At 46.6% G+C, this 18,211-nt stretch overlaps 1 protein-coding gene across 3 annotated transcripts in view; it reads right to left on the bottom strand.

Moving 5' to 3' along the window:
- Positions 1-809: 809 nt before the first annotated feature.
- The window catches only part of LOC116849356, a 473,095-nt gene continuing 455,693 nt past the window's right edge, over positions 810-18,211 (bottom strand). For all 3 annotated transcript variants that reach the window (XM_032826434.1, XM_032826431.1, XM_032826433.1), the window contains one exon: positions 810-11,941. In XM_032826434.1, the coding sequence (XP_032682325.1) occupies positions 11,765-11,941 (177 nt within the window). In that variant the 3' untranslated portion in view covers positions 810-11,764. The remainder of the gene's footprint in view (positions 11,942-18,211) is intronic.

Raw genomic sequence — 18,211 nt, 5'->3', positions numbered from 1 at the left:
AATCCGGACGGTACGTATGTAGTGCCTCTTTATCGGATTACATGGGAGAACAAGCGATTCCGGCGCAATAATAACGCGGAGCGGCAACGGCGAACGATTTCTCACGTGAGGGACGACGCGTGTCGCACGGGTTTGGTCGTGTAACGCCATGAACCGAGGCGCGATCAGAGACGCGCGATCGCATCTGCCTCTCGACGAGATTGCCTATTGAATCGAGGCGCGAAGTGCGAGCGCTTTTATATCTCTCGTGACGCAATTTGGCCGAGTAATCCGGCATATTATTCCTCGCCCGATGATCCTCGTCGCTTCGCTTCTCTCGCAATTTGTCTCTCTTTCTCTTTTGATTTTTCTTCTTGTCAAATCAGACAATTATTTTCAACATAATGTAGCTTCTTGTGTGTTAAAGAAAATTATATATCTGTAAAACGTGCGTGTTAAAATACTCTTGTATGACTGTGTTCACGTTCTCGTAGGATTGTCCTAGAACGAGAAATCAACGCTCAATTGATCAATCGATCGCTGTTTCTACCTATCTCTGCAGTTTTTTCGTGCAGCTATTCGCGGCGACGGTGCAACCGATAAACTTGCTCGGCGCCGAATCGATCGAGCGAATTACTTATACAGATGCAGCGCGTTGCGCCCTTTTTCCTCTCATTACCGCCTGGCGTGTGGGGAAAATTCAATTTTTGTTTCCCAAGATCGGATGAGCTGTTCGTGCTTTCTGTCTCTCCTGTTGCGTTCTGAGTGTCGCGAGGAAACGTTTCTCCGGATGTTCGGATCGGAAATTCGGATAAATGTTCCTTTTCATTTACCGCGAGAGAGAGAGAGAGAGAGAGAGAGAGAGAGAGAGAGAGAGAATGAGTCGTTTTATTCCTCTAATATTGTCGTTGAAAACTGCGACGGTCTTCCAAGATATCTCGAGGTTCCCGCGATGGTGATGAGCGAAATTGCACAAATTTCTAATTACTTCCCCGCGACACTCGTAATTTCTGATTACGCGTCGTGAGTCGAAACGGGGGAAACAAATAATGCACGTCGCAGCGCAAAGGTGGCGGCGGTAAACTTCGGTCTCGCGCCGCATAGTTGCATACACGGACGGTTTCTTGGGGGACACTTTGACGAGTTAATCCGCGGAATGCTCGGGAAGACCCCCTCGCGCAATAAACTCACGCCGCGAGAATTTGTCGGGGCGAGGTAAAGTACCGAACACCCCTCGCGCGCTCCGCTTTTCGGGAATTTCCACGAAAATCAAGACACTTTAGAGCGTCGTTATCCCCCAAGTAGTTGGCCAATGAGAATGTGCTCCCGTCCAGGGATTGACGCATCCCAGCTCCACCGCGCGGGATCTAATTATATTGTGTTTCGGTCCATACACACGGGGGCGCAAGAGACGGTGATAAAGCGTTGGTACGAAACATTTGTGTACTAATCCCGATTTACTGTTCGCTCTGGATAATACTGGATAGCTCTGATAATTCTAAGTATATTTAGACACAAACTATACTTGTATATCTGTGCCAAGAAAAAAGTACAACGCGGAGAGAATACTATATAGTTCTTCTTTTCTCACATGAATTCCTTTCAATTGTATTATGCTTTTGGTAGTCCGTAGAAATAGACTATCAGTAAGGTCTACTTTGCAAAGAAACTTATAGTCAATTTCTACGTTGGAAATCTAGCGTATTCCGCTGGAAACACATCAAGTTTAACAGAGCATTTCAGTTTTTGAGATGTAAATAGCACATATGAAATAAAAGGAATATACAAATTGAAATTAAACAATTGAAAGTCAAGGCTCGAGCAAGCTGACACCCGAGTCGTTCGACGAAAACCAAGATTCACGTAATATTCCGGAGGAACGCGCGATCATGACGGTACATGATCGTCGGAACTGGCGCGCGGGTACATGATCGTCGTCGTGCGGGTGCAATAGTTTCCGGCGGAAAAGAGACGAACTAAGCGATTCCGTGGCCCGTATAACTCTCTAGTAGTTTTGACTGGTAATCCCGTCGCTGAGTTACAGTCTCGTGTTGCGCGTTTCGCTTTACGTAGATCGAACGAGGCGGTCCGACCAGCAGCGTTCGTTCGTTCGCTCGCTCGCTCGATCGAGGCGATCGGCCCGGGCTCTTCCGATTCAACGGTGAACTTCATTCTACTCCGGCACGTACCATTTACGGTTTACGCCCGGGAGTTTACGACCTTATTCCGCGCCATCCCGAAATCCATGCAGGTGCAACGACGCATCCCGGCGTCCCCCAGCCTCCTCCCGCGCCCGACGGCGCTTAGCACAACGAGATATCCGACGGCGGCGGCGTTACGGTGAATGGGTTTGCGTCGAAACCGCGCGCTTTTGTGTATGTATCGGCTGGTAAACAGATTCGCCGTCACAAAGATTAATTGTGTCTAAGGTTCGCGACGCCGACGTTCGGCCGGGCGCGATAAGACCCACGTCCCAGTTATCCGCGAAACGTCTCGTCCACTTTCAAACGCCAGATTTATCGCGGTCGCCCGGACTAAATGTTTAACCGGCGCAGCTACGATCAAATTTGGATAACGTATCACTTGTGAAGAGGAAGGGAGGAGTGTTTTAGCCTCGGTAGTGAATGACATTGCAGTTGATGTCACAGAAAAAGAGAGAATCTTGGTTGCATTTTAAGTGGGAGGATTTATTTAGACAAGGACAAGGATTATTTAGAAATTATTGACAACGTGCAAAATTGGATGTATACGCGATCCAGAAAACCTTGTTTGACAAGAGTATAAAGGAACTTCTAGAGATTTAGGAAAAATGTCTCAAACTCTAGGAGAAACATGTAAAATAATAGGTATAATATTTCTAAATAAATACTTTTTATATTATTTACAAAATAATCAATCTCGTTAATACTTGGACGACTAAATATTTTCTGATATTTAAGCAGATGGAAACAGGAGCGCACGAAAAATAATTTGTAAAATGATCAGACGCGTTTTAATGAGAGAAAAAATATCTGAAGAACAAAAAATATTTATTCGGTGAGAACTAGTAACATATTTACTTAAATATAATATAGTAACATATTTACTTAAATATAAATCTCAATTCTTTTTTAGGTGAAGGGAACAGACAATTTATTGCTTGTTCTCAATTTATTGCATGAAAAGCTCAGATTTTAAGAAAATGTATATTTCCTTATTTGGAAAATATTTTGTATCAGTACAAAATAACTATGTTATTATTATTCTTTCACTGCAATATTTTTTTTCTTTCTTAAATATTTTTTTCTCAATTGTGTGTTTTATAATTATAACAGCGCCCCGCGCTTTTAATAGTATCCAAACTGATATAATGAGCATGAAATAACACCGTGAGTTTGTTCGTCTCGATTTCGTCGATTCGCGGGACGCAGTAGTTCCTTGCGAACGTTGAAGCGCCGAAACGGCAAGCAAAATAAAGAGCCCCGGAGTTGACTTTTCGTTCAAATTACTCGACAGGCTTTACGTGCGCGCGGGCGCCGAGTAAGTTTCGCGAAGATAAACCCGCGGAAATTGTCCGGCCAGTTTGAAAAAGTCAGGACGAACGGGCTGCCAGAGACAACCGAGTCGACCTAAATACACTCCTCGGGTTTTAGATTTCATCGCGTCCGCGGACGGCGCCGCTCGTTCGCTCGTTTTCGTTCGTTTGATGTTAACTTACTGCTAAATAAAGGTTCCCTAAGGGCATGAAACATGTATAATTCATTTTGCCCGTCGTCGTCGTTGTCGTCTCGTCGTGTAATTGTTAAAATAATAACTCGTTTCATCCTCTTTCCACGCACGGCGCACACACTATCCTCACGTTCTCACGTTTCTCGTTGCATCGCGCGTATACCATAGGAAAAATTCGCCGGCAATGGCAATTTTTCGCAACGTCAATGTTTCCGCCGCGTTCAAATGATCCTATTGTAAACTGGGATATAATAACCGCGGGCGAGAGGTAAATTAACGACGTGTGCAGTACGGAAAATTTCGAGCGGAAAACAGTGTGCGCGCGCGACCGCGTACACACTCCGACAACTGGTTTACCATACGCTTATTTTCCCGGGGGAAAATCAGCCGCACTTTTAACCCGCGTTCATATCGAGTGTTCTCCCTCCCTCCTACCCTGCCGGTCCTTATCTGCTCGGTAATTCCAATGCAGATGAGCCGGAATACATTATGATAATATTCTCCAATTTTCAGATGCGGGCAAACCGTCTCTGGAAACCAGCGCCCGGACGTTTCCTCCTTCATAAATCAATTCATAAACTCCGGCCGCCGGATATCGATCGCCGGAGGCGGGACGAACGTTTTATAAAAGTGGATTATTCACATCCGCCGAGGCATTAATTATTTCTGCGCGCTGGAGATATTCGTTGAACCTGATTAATATTTACGACACCTTCAAGCTATCTTCCTCTTTCTATCTCTCCCTCCCTCGCTTGCGCGATATCCGTAATAAGCTTCGATTCGCGACACGTTTCGTACACGCTGACATGCTATTTTGTAATTTTTATGGCATTATTTGATCCTACAACAGAGATGCAGAAATTATTCGCTCGAGTGACACGTTTTTATTTTTATCAAGCGCGAGATTATCCATCGCGAAAAGTCCATCGTCAAACATCGATCTCGATACGTATCGCGTTCACATTTGTCCCTCTCTCCTCTCTCTCTCTCTCTCTCTCGTGGGAATCGGCTTGATACATGCGATTACTGCGCGAAATCACGAGGCAAAGCGCCTTTTTCGACCGCCCGATCGAATCGATCGCGCTCTCGCGATGCGACCGCATGGACGCGAATCTGCCACGACGCGTTTGCAATTCGCCCGGATGCAACGGGCGGGCCGAGCGTGGCGATTACAGAATTTGCGAGTTAAAGTTTATGCACCTGCGGAGAACGTATCTGCGTGTGCCAGTCCAGGCAGTTTGGGATGTGCTGCGGGTGCCCTAATTCCAAAGCAAATCTTTCCGGCCGAACACACCGGTGCCGCTGCTGTCGTGCGCGCTTAATCGGTTATTTTGATATTCACTGGCACGGTCGAAAACTCGCGCGGAAAATGTACCTCTCCGCTCGTGAGCGACGGCTGAGCTCGGGACGATGCCGATTTTAACGACGTTCCCCAGCTCCGTTAACGCTGCGCACGCGAGCGAAAAAACTTTCTCGGATAATTTTTGCATAGTACGCTGACGGTTATTGCTACGTTAATTTAAGGGCAAACGTGGTGGTGAAAGGTTGATTGCGGGAGTAAAAACAATTATTTAGAGCGTCGACGTGCGATCAGCGTTAACAAAAGTTGCGAAAACAACGGGGCACACGTTCCGGAATAGGGCGAGAGATAACGAGAAGCGCGGCTGGACTCGACGTGTCTCGATTCATTCAAAACACCACTTCCCACAACAAAGTGTCCGGCAAACTGTCTCGGTGCGTCCCGCGGCAACAAGCGTTATATATTATTTTTTATTTCTCTTATTCTCTTTTTTTTTGTTTCACGAGCGCGAGTCTCTCGCGCACGGTGAGCGGCGTTCGCGGCGGAAGAGCGTAATTACGCCTAATATCCATGCGTGCCACCATTAATATAAATTCCGCGCCTCGTGCGAACCGCAACAGAGTATCCTCTGTGAAATCAAGATAAACGATCGCCGGCACGCAGGACGCCGCGCGTATCGGAAAAATCATTAAGAGCCGAAGAAAAACATGTTACGCTGACGCCCCGACGCCGATTCGAACGTTGGTTCCTCGAAATGCAGCGTGAAGCGAAACGCAGGGCGAAACGTTCTGTTGGTGAAAAAACGTTTCTTTATCCGAAAGTGTCAGAGAGCAGGAGAAACGGACAAGACGCACGCAGGTAACGATGGAAACGCGGGAAGAACGTCAAAGTGACCGCGAAGCAGCTGAAGGAGCCTTCCTCGGTGTAAAAGTATTGTGCCTAGATTGCCGCCGAGAAGCGAATGTGAACCGGCTAATATTAACAGGATTGAGTTATTAGACGTGCGAAATCGAAGGGCAGCGACGACGGCGGCAGCGGTGGCAGCGATCTCCTCGAAACGGAAGGGTCAGTCATGATCCGTCACTAACGACTAATGTCGGCAATTTGCGTCGACGTCAAGGGACGTACTGGGAGAAAGGGAGAGAGAGAAAGGGGAGAGAGAGAGAGAGAGAGAGAGAGAGAGAGAGAGAGAGGAGAGAGAGAGAGAGAGAGGGAAAGCGACGCATGCACGTCATTCGATGTGATTTATACGACATGTCCCGTTATGATACTGGCAGCCTATAATGCGCAACGCTATAGGGCGGAAGCGCAGGAAGTGCCAGGAGGAACACCACGTGGTAATCAACATGAGCTACTGGCCGATGATCCCTAACCGCTAATGGATGGTATCGGGAGATGCGGTATCGATTATTCCGATGAACACACGCCCGATAATACATAGCGTGGAATATCTAACTAATCCGGAACGAAATAAATATCGGATAGATTATCATAGTTTCATATGTGTGTGTACAGACACACGCGCGCGCGTTAACGTTCAATCCGGAATCGTCAAAATATTCGCACGTGATGAAGAAGCGCGACGTTATTAATCAATCTCAAAGTGATACACTTAGATCAACGACGGAGATTGTAGAGTTCAGCAGGCGACTTCATAAGCTCCGACGATGATTTAATTGTCCCGGCGGATGTATATTTTTAATGCGCCGTCGACGTTTTAACGTTGCCACGGTGACGAAGATTTAATCGCGTCTTGAGGCGCGCTCATAAACATTATGACTGGGACGCAATATTGGCACGGGAATACACACGGTGGTTGAAGGGAGGTGGAATGAAGGTCCTGATGGAAGCGGGATTTCGACGGCTTGGGATAATGCGGAATGGGAGGTTTTCCCGCGGGAGAGAACGTAGCCGAGCTGTGGCCGAGCGCCGAATTTCGGGCCGCCGGATCGAAGTCGCCAGATTTGCCGCGCGGAAAATGGATCCTCTCTGGACGACTCACGCGGATAAGCGTTTCGGAACGTTGCAGTTCTCATTAGCAAGAACGAAATTATCTCGCCGACGTGCTCTCCGGTGATCGCTCCTCCACGTCACGATATTCCAGTCCCGAGATACAAGGGCAACTGCGCGTGTTCAACTCTCGTTGACAGGACACGATAATGATTTAATAATATAATTTCAACGTCGCCCTCTTGTCAGGAGTTTGATCACGCAAACGATTTCTAATGTCAAAAGTGTGTAGTGTATATACATAGGCCCGTATTAATATTCGTGAGACTTGTTTGACACGTGAGACAAGTGAGACAAGTGAGTCACTCAGAGAAATTTGAATTTAGAGTCACGTGAGATTTTTATTTGGATTGTATAATACAAGGAAAAGTTACCTCATCCATATATCGTACCTCATCGATTTCTTTATTATTATTGAATATGAGCAACGGTAAAAATGAGAAATAAATAAGCAATGAGAAATATAAACGAAATATTTACAGATTGTATCTTTCCGTGCTAGAAACGTTTAAAAAGATCAAGTACGTTTGATAAGGTGCGATTTAGGAGATCGATACGGCAACTCTCCTCTATGTGATATTATATTTGTTAAATGAAAAATTCACATCTGAATTCAAACCTGACGACTACTACTAACACGGGCCATAGTGTTATACCTCCAGATTCTCTATTAGTCTTCCAATGTCAACAAAATTTGTAGTGTTATATGTAATATTATATATTGGGGGAAAATATGCGAGAGAAAAATTGTGTGATCGAAATTTTCACTCAGGTAGATTCCAAGTTCGGCGACATAATGCAATACGCTGCGTCTACGATCATCTCTTATGTAAGCGTCGTAAAAAGTATTGGGCTTTATCATGTCGGCGACGTCGTTATCGTCGCCCGCGTCGAACTAACTAGTAACATCTACTGCTTTTTACGCAGATTATATAAAAAGTGGATTCTTCTCCCAGGCGTATTCGACAGTCAGGGAAATATGCGACGCGCGTAATCCTAAAGAAATGAGCACCAGAACTGATGTGTCCCGGGAACATGTTGACTTATCGCCCGTGGAATTTGTTGAGCGCCGCGCTGTGAACTTTTCTATTCATGTGAGATATTCATTTCGCGACGTTGGCGCGAGATTTTACCGCGCGGCGACGAGAACGCAAACAGTTTTCTGGCGAGCCACCGGAAAATATGATTCTCGCGTCGTCGCGCCCCGTAAAAACGACTTGGCTTCATTTCGCTGGATCACTACGGCACCCCTTTCGCCTGATTTACCGCCAAGGCCAAGGGGAGAAACGGCACGGAACTAGGCAGGCGAACGGGTGATGAGACAAGAAGAGGGAAACGAAGCGACAAACGAAAAGAGAAAGGGAGAGCAGAGGGGAGAGAGGGACGCAGAAAGAGAGAGAGAGGAGATAATCGACGGCAGACGGCGACTTCCGGAAGATTACACGAGCCGGAGGCTGCAGTTTACTCCATTTGGCAAGCTCGATATTCACCGGCCGCCCTCTCCCTCTCCCTCCCCCTCGGTAACCTTCTCGACCCTCCTCCTCTCGCTCAAGCGCGTCGGCGAATGAAATACGCCCTCGCCTGAATTTCAAACGGTGTTGCAAATCGAATCAGGCCCGCTATGAATCTTCCCCGAGGAGGAACTGGTTGGCGGAACTTTTGAGGAAGAGGTAACGCGGGGGTGTTTGCACGTTCGAGAGACAAGGGTGATTTAAAAGGCCGCCGGCCAACGGGGACTAATCAACCCCGGATGAATAATGTCTTAAAATAGCAGCAGCCGGTGTAGCGTATCGCAGGAAGTCGTAGGAAGAGTGAGAGGCTGTCGCGTCGTAACCAAAGGGTTGAAATCCGTTCAGGACTAAGCAGAGTCCGTCTCAGCAGAGGTTCGCGAGTATAGACGCGCGCGCGACGCGATCGTCAAAGTTCACGACACACAACTCTTTTTTTGGCGCGCTTATACGAAACAAAAGTAGCTTCATGTCTATTCTTAGCGTCACGCGAACATTAACACTTGTCGATGTTCGATGCTGGTTCTAATTCGTCAAATAACGAGCCGAGCGTGTAATACCGACGAGAATGTGCGTGTCCACGAGTTAATAGCGCGATGTCACGATTAAACGATCAATTCGTATATGCGTCGCGATAGTTAATTAGCCCGATGCTCGGATCTGCGCGATGACGGCGACGAATATTTTATTCGTCGGCGCTGCGCGTGTTCACGCACGCACGCACGCACGCACGCACGCACGCCCGAAGGGAAATATTTGCGCGCGTATAAGCGACGTGGAGCTGTATATGTCGGTCTGCGCGGTTAGCTGCAGCTTAACTCGTACGCCGAGGGCTAATTATTTTAAGCTTCTCGACTATCGGGATTTAGCGTCCATGTCGAGCGGCGCGGCCGCGATACCTCGCGAATGCGAATTGCTGTCGTTGCGATTTCGCGTTGCGTGATCGCGTGCGATCAACTCGTTCGTCCCAATCGGGAATCGAGTCGAAGCCCATCCAGCGCCACGAGGAAAATCAACGTGTCGTCGCGAAGTCGAAAAGAAAAGAAGCAGAGACCGACCTCGGCGAAAAAAGATTTGTTAGGAACGCAAATCCGCGAACGGATAGATAAACATAGAACTCTGTCTACATAGCTCGCAAGCCGCAGGATACGCAAAACGCATTTGCAGTTCGCAAGTCACACGTCGCGAGAAGAATATCTATATTGAACGCAAAAGTGGCACGCAGCGTATAAAAGGTTACATTTGTATCTATCGATTTTTTCAAAATTACTTTTCATTGTGGTAATACCAACGTAATTAATTGGCCAGTTATTTCAGAGGTCCGATATATACTTGCGCTCATATCTATCAATGCAACGGACGAATTTACCGACTACAAAATAGATTCGATCTGTTTTGCAAAGACAATAACCTCACACTTTCTTCGAAGTTTCTTTTTCCCCGCGACTGGCGTTAACGCAAGCAAGACGCAACCGAGTCGAATCGACTCGCTGCACTCGTGAAACGCGAGGGTGCAACCGAATACGCGTGACTTGCGTGAGCGGACACGTTATCTCACGTCTGTGCTTGCGACCTGCGTCTTGCGTTCTGCGAGCTATGTAGGACGGGGCTTAAGATAGATTTCACAGACGCGAAATCTCCAAGAGCAACGTTGGTAATCACTTAGGGCTAGACGAGTCATTAAAGTCCCGGCGAACTACCGCAAGAAGCGACTGGATTAATTTCGCGGCAAATTGGACGAGACCGCTCGACGTGGGTCGGAAGCGAGCGCTCAGAAGGAAGCAGAGATGACACCGTTTCCTACATACATTACGGCATCGATTTTCGGATGCGCGCGCGTGCGACAGAGGGAGAGGGGAAGGTAGAGGAAACTCGCGGCGGGCCGAATACTTCCGGATCCAACGCGTCGATAGCGCTCGAGACGCTTAAAGATACGCGGATAATAATCGCCGAAGTTAACCGATTAAATGGTGATTAAGGAACGGCATGTCGCGAACGAAATCGTTGCTCGTAGATTAGAACATTCTACAGGCTGCAAAGGGATGGAAAAGCGTGGGGAGGATAGGAGTGAGAAGCATGTGGGAGAGGGGGGGAGGGAAATCGTTAGCGCTAATGACTTGGGGACAAATAATTAGCTGTTACGTCTCTTCTTGCGCGTGTAATTTATGGGGAGCCGCCGCGGTAGAGATATGAAACTGCAATTATGTTGCGATAAAGTTCGAAATGCGCGCAAGAGTCGGTCGTTCGGTCGGTCGGCATGCGATCCATTTTGCAGAAGAAGGCATGCTGCATTCGAGTGAACGTTACTTGTTTCAAATATTTCATAAGTTCATGCATCCGCGAACCTATCCTAAGCTCATTACGAGCATTACATTACTCAAGATACATCCTGAATCCTAGTATAAGTTTCGCATATTTCAACGAAGAATATTCAATTAGAACAAATATTCGATTTTATGATATTTTATGATATTCTTGTAAAAAAAATTAATTCTTTTAAGTGCATGATAATGAGTTTTCTCAAAATTTGATAAGTACATGAAGAGTATTAAGAGTATTATAAAAACATACTCTTCGCTGTAGATAACCTGAAGAAAAGAAATAAACTGAATAATCATTTCTCTTGTGATTGCGAATGTCCACGACTCTTCGCGACTGTGCGAATCGTCGTTGATTCAATTGTCCAAGACTTTTGCTTTCTCTCTCGCGCGCGTGGAAAGTTTGGCACGGACGATCTCGTGCCGAATAGTAAATTCGACGCGATCGTGCGTTATTGCGGCGCTTCCAGGTTTACACCGCTTTATTTATATGCCAGGTGCGCGGGTTGGACACACGGGCCGCGATAAAGGCCCGGACATCGCGATATCGCCGTTGGTGTTATTACATCATAGCGAACCGGTCCGCGCGCGATTAATTTGCAGAAAATGCAAGGGGCTGTAACGTGGGAATTGTTAATTGTGTCGGCCGCGCAATTAATGGAACAAATTCCCGCCGATTACCAATGAGACATTATCGCCCGCGGTTCAATCATATGCAAATCCGTCCCAATTCCGCGCCGAGAGAAAGAAACGGCCACGTTGAATGTGACACGCCGTGGGTGTAAAACGTGATGAAATTAGAGAGATCCTCTCCCGAGAAGAGGCGAGCTGTTTTCCTCGTTTCCTTCTCACCGAGCTTACGAGGAAACTTTTCACGTTGGCGAACGATAAAACGACGTCTCCGCATTGATCTGCCCCCGGCTGGCATTTGTCGACATACTTTATCGGCCAAGTAACGTCCAAGTCAAAGAAAACGCGACGCGAGCACGTGACGGCGGCGATTCCTCTCTCGGTCGCGGTCTACTCGCTAACGATCCCCCTTGTCTCCCGGCTACTTTTTGCTCCACCAACTTTCTACTTACGTGTCTCGTGTCGGCCGCGAGAAGTGGAGTGTGTGCCTGCAACAACCGAGCGCCCAGGAAATTAGAAGAAAGGTCGCGTGACTTTTTGTTCTTTGCTAGGGAGCTTCATGCTTCCGGCAAGGCCATTCATCTCGCGCATCGCGTCAGATTCCAAAAAATGGCCAAAATGTCACGACAACAAATGTTTCATCGCGGCGGTTATCTCCCACGCGTGAGGATCACGCGAAATCGAAGATCCGCAATCGGCTGCGTACCGTCGGAGCGAGATAACGGCTCACAATCGCGAAATTATATTTAACGCGAAAGATTACGGGACCTACATGCATTAAACTTCGCGCGAATGCAACAGTGGATTATTATTATTATTCACTACGCGTGGGTTTTGTCTCAACTGCGAGCATTAACGAAAGCTTAAACCGCTACCAATTCCGCGAGGATGCGAATTGTTTCGCGTTTATAGCAACACGCGTTAACTTTGTTCGAGATGTTCTCTGTATCATTGCGCAAAATATATTATCGATCAATTTTATTGCGCTCATTGTGTCGGGCAAAATTTCGCGGAATACTACGACGCGAACTCGTTCACGTAGAACAATCGGAATATTCTGCAAATGGCAGCCACTATGTCGCGAGCGAGGAAATTTTGGCCAACTTTTTGAGAACTACTTCGAGAGAATGTAGCTTAGGAGTCGGAAAGGAAGGTGAGGAGGCGTCCGCGGGGAAGAGCTGTGCTTGCATGCCGTACAACACTCATTTGCATTCCAGAGAGAGGATTGCTCATGCAAACTCAAATAAATAAGAGAAAAAAGAAATGCGGCGCGAGCTGGCTTGTTTCTCAACAGCGCTATTGTTGACTAGGCTAAATGTTTAAGCTCGGGTTTCAAATGTTCCTTCGCGATGCAAATCCTGGGTCCTTTGCGCGCCGCGCTTATTAAACGTGGTGAACCTCATTAAAAGCTAAAGTTGACAACCGCACGCGAAATTCTCCGACTCGCATAATTATCACGGCCGCGATAACTGAACCTCGCCAGGTGCAATGACAAATTTCGCCGTCGTCGTTATTCCCTGATAATGTCGGCGTAATAATTACGAGATATCAGCCCTTTATGTGTACAATGTTGGATTTGTGAGAGCCAAACGAATATTCGATCGCTCGCTAATTTTCGTAATCTTTTTGCGGATTTTTTGATTTTATTGCACAGAAAAAAGTTTGGTGGAATTAACCAATTTTTGGTGAAATATCAATATGATGCGGAAATTCTGATTGAAATTATTAAAATTATTAAAATTTAGAATTATAAATTTCTTAATTAAAAAATTTTCGTAATTTCAATGGAAATTGTTGAACCGTTCATATTTCACCAGAATTGATTCATTCAATCAAACTTCTCTTGCGTGTGCACTACAATTTTAGCTGAGATTTTTTTCTTTATTTCTGAGAAAAATATTAATTTTCAACACAGCAAAATGGTTTGGTTGGATTAACCAAGTGTCTGGTGGAATATGATTTATGATTTATTATAATACATGAAATACACGAAAAAAGCAACTCCATTAGTGTCATTAAATTTTATGTTCTTTCCCGTAGAATGTTTCTACTCAGCCTATTATCTTTCAGTTATCTCAGCCGAATTTCTATGCAGCTAAATGTTCAGATGAATGTTTTCGATCACAGTAACAGAGATATTATTTCTTATCTCAGCGAGTTTGGTTTTCCCATTCAATTATCCAAACTGAAACTTTTTTTAGTTGCATGACAAAATTTGTGATAAACTTGAGACTTACAAGCTCTAATCAACCGGAGATCTCACTAACTTGAACAAGAATTCTGATATAACTTCAACCGGAATTTCTGGTTCGTCCATCATATTTCGCCAGATATTTGGTTGACTCAACTAAACTATTTTTTCCATGCGTGGTAGTTCGTGGTTGTCCGGGTCTGACAGATGCAGATTGCATTGCATGTCCCAAAAAAGTATGATTGTACGGGGGGTCAAAGCGTGCGTACGAATGTCGCTTAGCGCTCGACGGCGCTCGAATACACGTCCGACGTAACGGGCAACATATGTAACATGCAGCACATCCGATTGCAAAATCGGCAAATCGACGCTTTGTGTTCCCGCACGCTGGGTTTTCTCGAGCGCGCTTTTGTTATTCGGAAACGCATGCGAGGTATCGCCCGATGTTCGTTGGATTAAAATATCTGTATTCTACACGCACACAGAGCGCGGACGAGGAGGACTAAACCGGAAGGAGGAGAGAAGAAGAAGGAAAGAATAAGCTCGTGAAGTAGAGAGAACACGGGCGGGCGTTATTTTCATTCGATTAAACCCAAGGGGAGAAGCGCCGCGCTCGCTTTTCCAATGAAATTCCGCGTGGTTGTACGGGATTTCCCGATCATTTTCGCGCCGGTACATACGCGGCCGAGTAATCCCGTGCCGTAAATCCGGGTGATCCCTCTCGTGAGCTTTCAACGGAGAAGAGGACGGCAACGGGACAACGCGCGAGATTGGGAACGGGGCGCGCATTTCCCTCGATACTCGATTGTTCGACACCGCGCTCTTGGTTGAGAGTATATTGGACGGCGTTTTACTTCAAGTAACTTCCTCGCGCATAAAACACCGCAGTCGCGCTTGTAATTTTACACGGTTATTTCGTCAGAATGGAGAACCCATTAGCTTACGCGATACACACACGCCGACATGTCGCAGCGACAAAACAGACGGCACTTTATGATTCGAGAGAGACGACGGAAAAGAGGCAGAAACTGAGAAGAAACTGGAGGAGACCGGGGACAGGTTTCCGCGATAATCACGTCTCATTGACTGTCCTCCCTCCTGTCTATCATGTACGCGCATGACCGAGACGTGATCGACATTTAACGCCGCAAATAGATCCCGCATTCCGCCCGCGTGTCGAGTTCTATTAGATCCGGCGATTCGTCGGAAATACAGTGCCGTTGTCGGCACAGAATTTCGCGCGCGACTCAGACGGAATTGTGAGCAAGAGAAGTAACGACGCGTCGTTTCGCGAAAATGCGACTCGAGAGGTATTCAAGAACGTTATGTCACTCTTGGCGATTACATTGTGTAATCGGTTTACCTTAAGTATGGATTTCACGAGGACATCGTGTTATCATCAATCGCGACGATCGTTGAGACAAGACGTTATTATGGGTTTTACTTTTTTTTCTTTTTTGAAATCTTTAACGCGAGATAGCAGTTCCGAAATTTCTCAGGCTCGTCGCACGCGCGCGGACGTACAAATTAAATTTCATATTTCGCTGCGTAGCGTGAATTGAGTTCCGGCTGCCTTGACGTCCCCTCTTAATTAATTCCCATTTAGGCTTCGCTTGTATTCCGCGCGTTTCGCTATTTTCGTGAAGCAGAGAAGAAAGAGTTCGTGAATCTCGTTGAAATCAGCTCGACGTAATTTCGCGTCCCAATTTCCCGTTCCCGCCGCTTTCAGCGCGACACGATGACGATGATAACGCGGCATAACGTCGCGTCTCAGATGCGGCGGATTCGAAAGGCGAAGGCCGTTAATAGAGGTGAATCGATGCGATTAGCTCGATCGCGAAAAATTTTTTCCCTCGATGAATGGACGGCGGGCTCGCGTGATCATATCAATTTGTTCCAGTTAGCGCGCCGTAGAGATTAGTAATAAAGATTAGAGATTAATAACGGGTTCGTTGCACTTTTGACACGACGGGTTAGACCGGTGCGTAAATGCTCGAAGATAGAGAAAGAGAGAAACTTATGATCTGCAAATTGCGCTTGTATCGCTCTTTCTTTCTCTTTCTTTTGCTTGTATATCTCCTTAGATTTAATTTTATGCTATATGTACATAATTAAAAAAAATTTAATCTACTAATAAATATTTATACTGATAATTATTTTTCGCAGTGTACGTTAAATATATCAATTTAAAATGATAAAATTATCATAAATATTACTTCTTGCTCACATTATGCTTTATTGTAATTACATATGTAACTACATATGTTCAGAGAATATATTCTAGGACTAAAATAAATGCTTCTATCAATCTATCCATCTCTTGGACATCTCGCGCCGTTATTTTTTCACGCGGTCAGACGTGCCTGATCAAACGATTTATAATTCTAACGTTGAATTTTTCATACGCGCTACGCGAGTTTGCCGACGTGTCTGTCTATTGTTTCTAGTCAAAGCTGGAACTTGACACTGTCGTAAAACGCCTCGCTGGCGCCGATGATAAATTTTCCTCGGTAAAAACCCCCAGCTGTAGGAGGGGCGCGCCGAAACAAAACGCGACGCGGTCCGAAGCGATGAAAAAGAGCGTTCGGTTTCGTGCTCGGTGTTCCTTCATTTTATTTTATATACAACGGCACTATCGTGTCCCGTAGAGAGGAGGGGGCTAAAGCAACGGCCTTTCCCGCGGGAAAATCGGCCGATTGAATTTACGCCAGCGAGAAAAACGCGGAATCGCGAACGCTGACGGGACACGACGTGGGGGTAGAGAAAACAAGGTCGCGAGAAGACAGAGTGACAAGCCTGCCGAGATGCATGGAAACGCCCGGAAACACTCACGAACGTATTACGCCGTGATTTCCGGCGCGGAAATATCGATCGCGATATTCTCTACGCGAGAGCCCGAAAAAAAATATTTGCACTGGCGTACGCGGCGCCCTTTATCGCCCCGAATTTTCCGTCGCGGAGGATATTGCCCATAAATCTGTCCCTCGCGAGTTAGCCCGCGATACATACAAACGCGGGAAAATCCTTTTTAATATATCGCGACAACATTTCATATTTTTCCTTTGTTCTGTTTTTTTTTCGTTTGACCAGATCGACGTGAATTATTCTTTTTTTTTCTCTCTCTCTCTCTCTCTTTCTCTCTCTGTCTCCCCTGCTCGCGCGCATAATAAAACTTCGAAAAATTTCAAAGTTTGTCGTTAAACTGCAACCAAACGGAACGAGACGAACAGTCGAGGCGACGCCGTTGTAAATTATACACGAACGACAGACACAGGAAAGACAGTGCAGCGTTATATATAATGACAGAGACGATTTGTATGCAGTCGCGCTATCGATCCTATTGTCAGTCGGGGGATTGTCGAAGATGTCGATGCGCGTAGATGCAGGTGGTGCGCGCGCGCGCGCACGACAACGTTAATGCATTTCGTTGCACGCGCGCCCGTCTAGTCGAGGCAAGGTTACGTCCCCTGCTTAGGCGAAGGAATCACCTAGGATTCGGTTACATTTACACATTTATGGAATATCGATTTTCGGCGACGGACTGCGCCGTGCCGACGCGGAAATTATTCATGTATTCGTCGGTGAGGAATGCCCAAGGGTTGTCCGCGTCAAAGTCACGCTGTATCGCGAGAACTGAGGAGGGAGGGCACGGAAGAGGTGGTTGGTTGCACGTAGGTCGACTCACGTACAAAAAAAAGCAAGGAGCAAGAGCAAATTGAAAGCCAACCCCTCTCTTTCTCTCTTTATAACTCTCTTGTCGAGCGAATTTTTAACGTTGCGCGGCAAGACGATGCGAGACACACGGCCGGAAGTTCGCGTACGTTGAAGTTTGCGCAAAGTTGCACCAAGGGTCTTGCTCACGAACTTTCCCCTTCCCTCGGACGTGAAAAGATTAAGGAGGATATTAACTTCCGAAAGAAGCTACAGGAAGAGATGCGCCGGTATAAAGAAATAAATTTCCACGGGGGCAGTCTCACACGCCGAAGCTGTGTGACCCTAAAAGAGGGTTAAGAGGCTGAGGACGGCCCCGGGGGCGAGACACATAGATAATTCATCCCCTGTCCAAGAAAGGGATCCACGTAGGTAAATCTCGCCCGCGGGTTTGAGAAATTTCGGCTTATAATTCTTCCAACAGCCGGCGCGCACATCCGACGGCTATCTACGTGAAGCGAGCAAAATAAAACGCGGGCCATCCGAGAGGAGGAAAGCGGCGCGAAGCGGCGCAAAGATAAATATCGTTAATTGGAAGAGAAATCTCTCTCTTGCTCCCTCTCTGCCTCCCGCTCACGAAATCGCCGCGTCACCCTCGAGAACAGGAGAACGTGCGTGGAGGCCGCCTCATGACGGATTACGACGTCAGCCGAGAGTCAAAGGACGAATTTTTTTCATGCTGCCAGTCACGAAGATGAGAAATTTAATTATCCGACGGACGTAGCGCGCGTATCGTGCCACCGGGACGAAAATATTCGTCCTCCCAGTTTCGGACGCTAAACTATGGGTAGGATGAGAAAGAGAGAGAGAGAGAGAGAGAGAGAGAGAGAGAGAGAGAGAGAGAGAGAGAGAGGGG

This window comes from Odontomachus brunneus, unplaced genomic scaffold, assembly GCF_010583005.1.
Source record: "Odontomachus brunneus isolate Ranch 3 - 2012 unplaced genomic scaffold, Obru_v1 Obru_scaffold_113, whole genome shotgun sequence".
Taxonomy (NCBI): domain Eukaryota; kingdom Metazoa; phylum Arthropoda; class Insecta; order Hymenoptera; family Formicidae; genus Odontomachus; species Odontomachus brunneus.
Note: the sequence above shows the minus strand (reverse complement) of the source record. Positions and strands in the feature narration are given on the sequence as shown.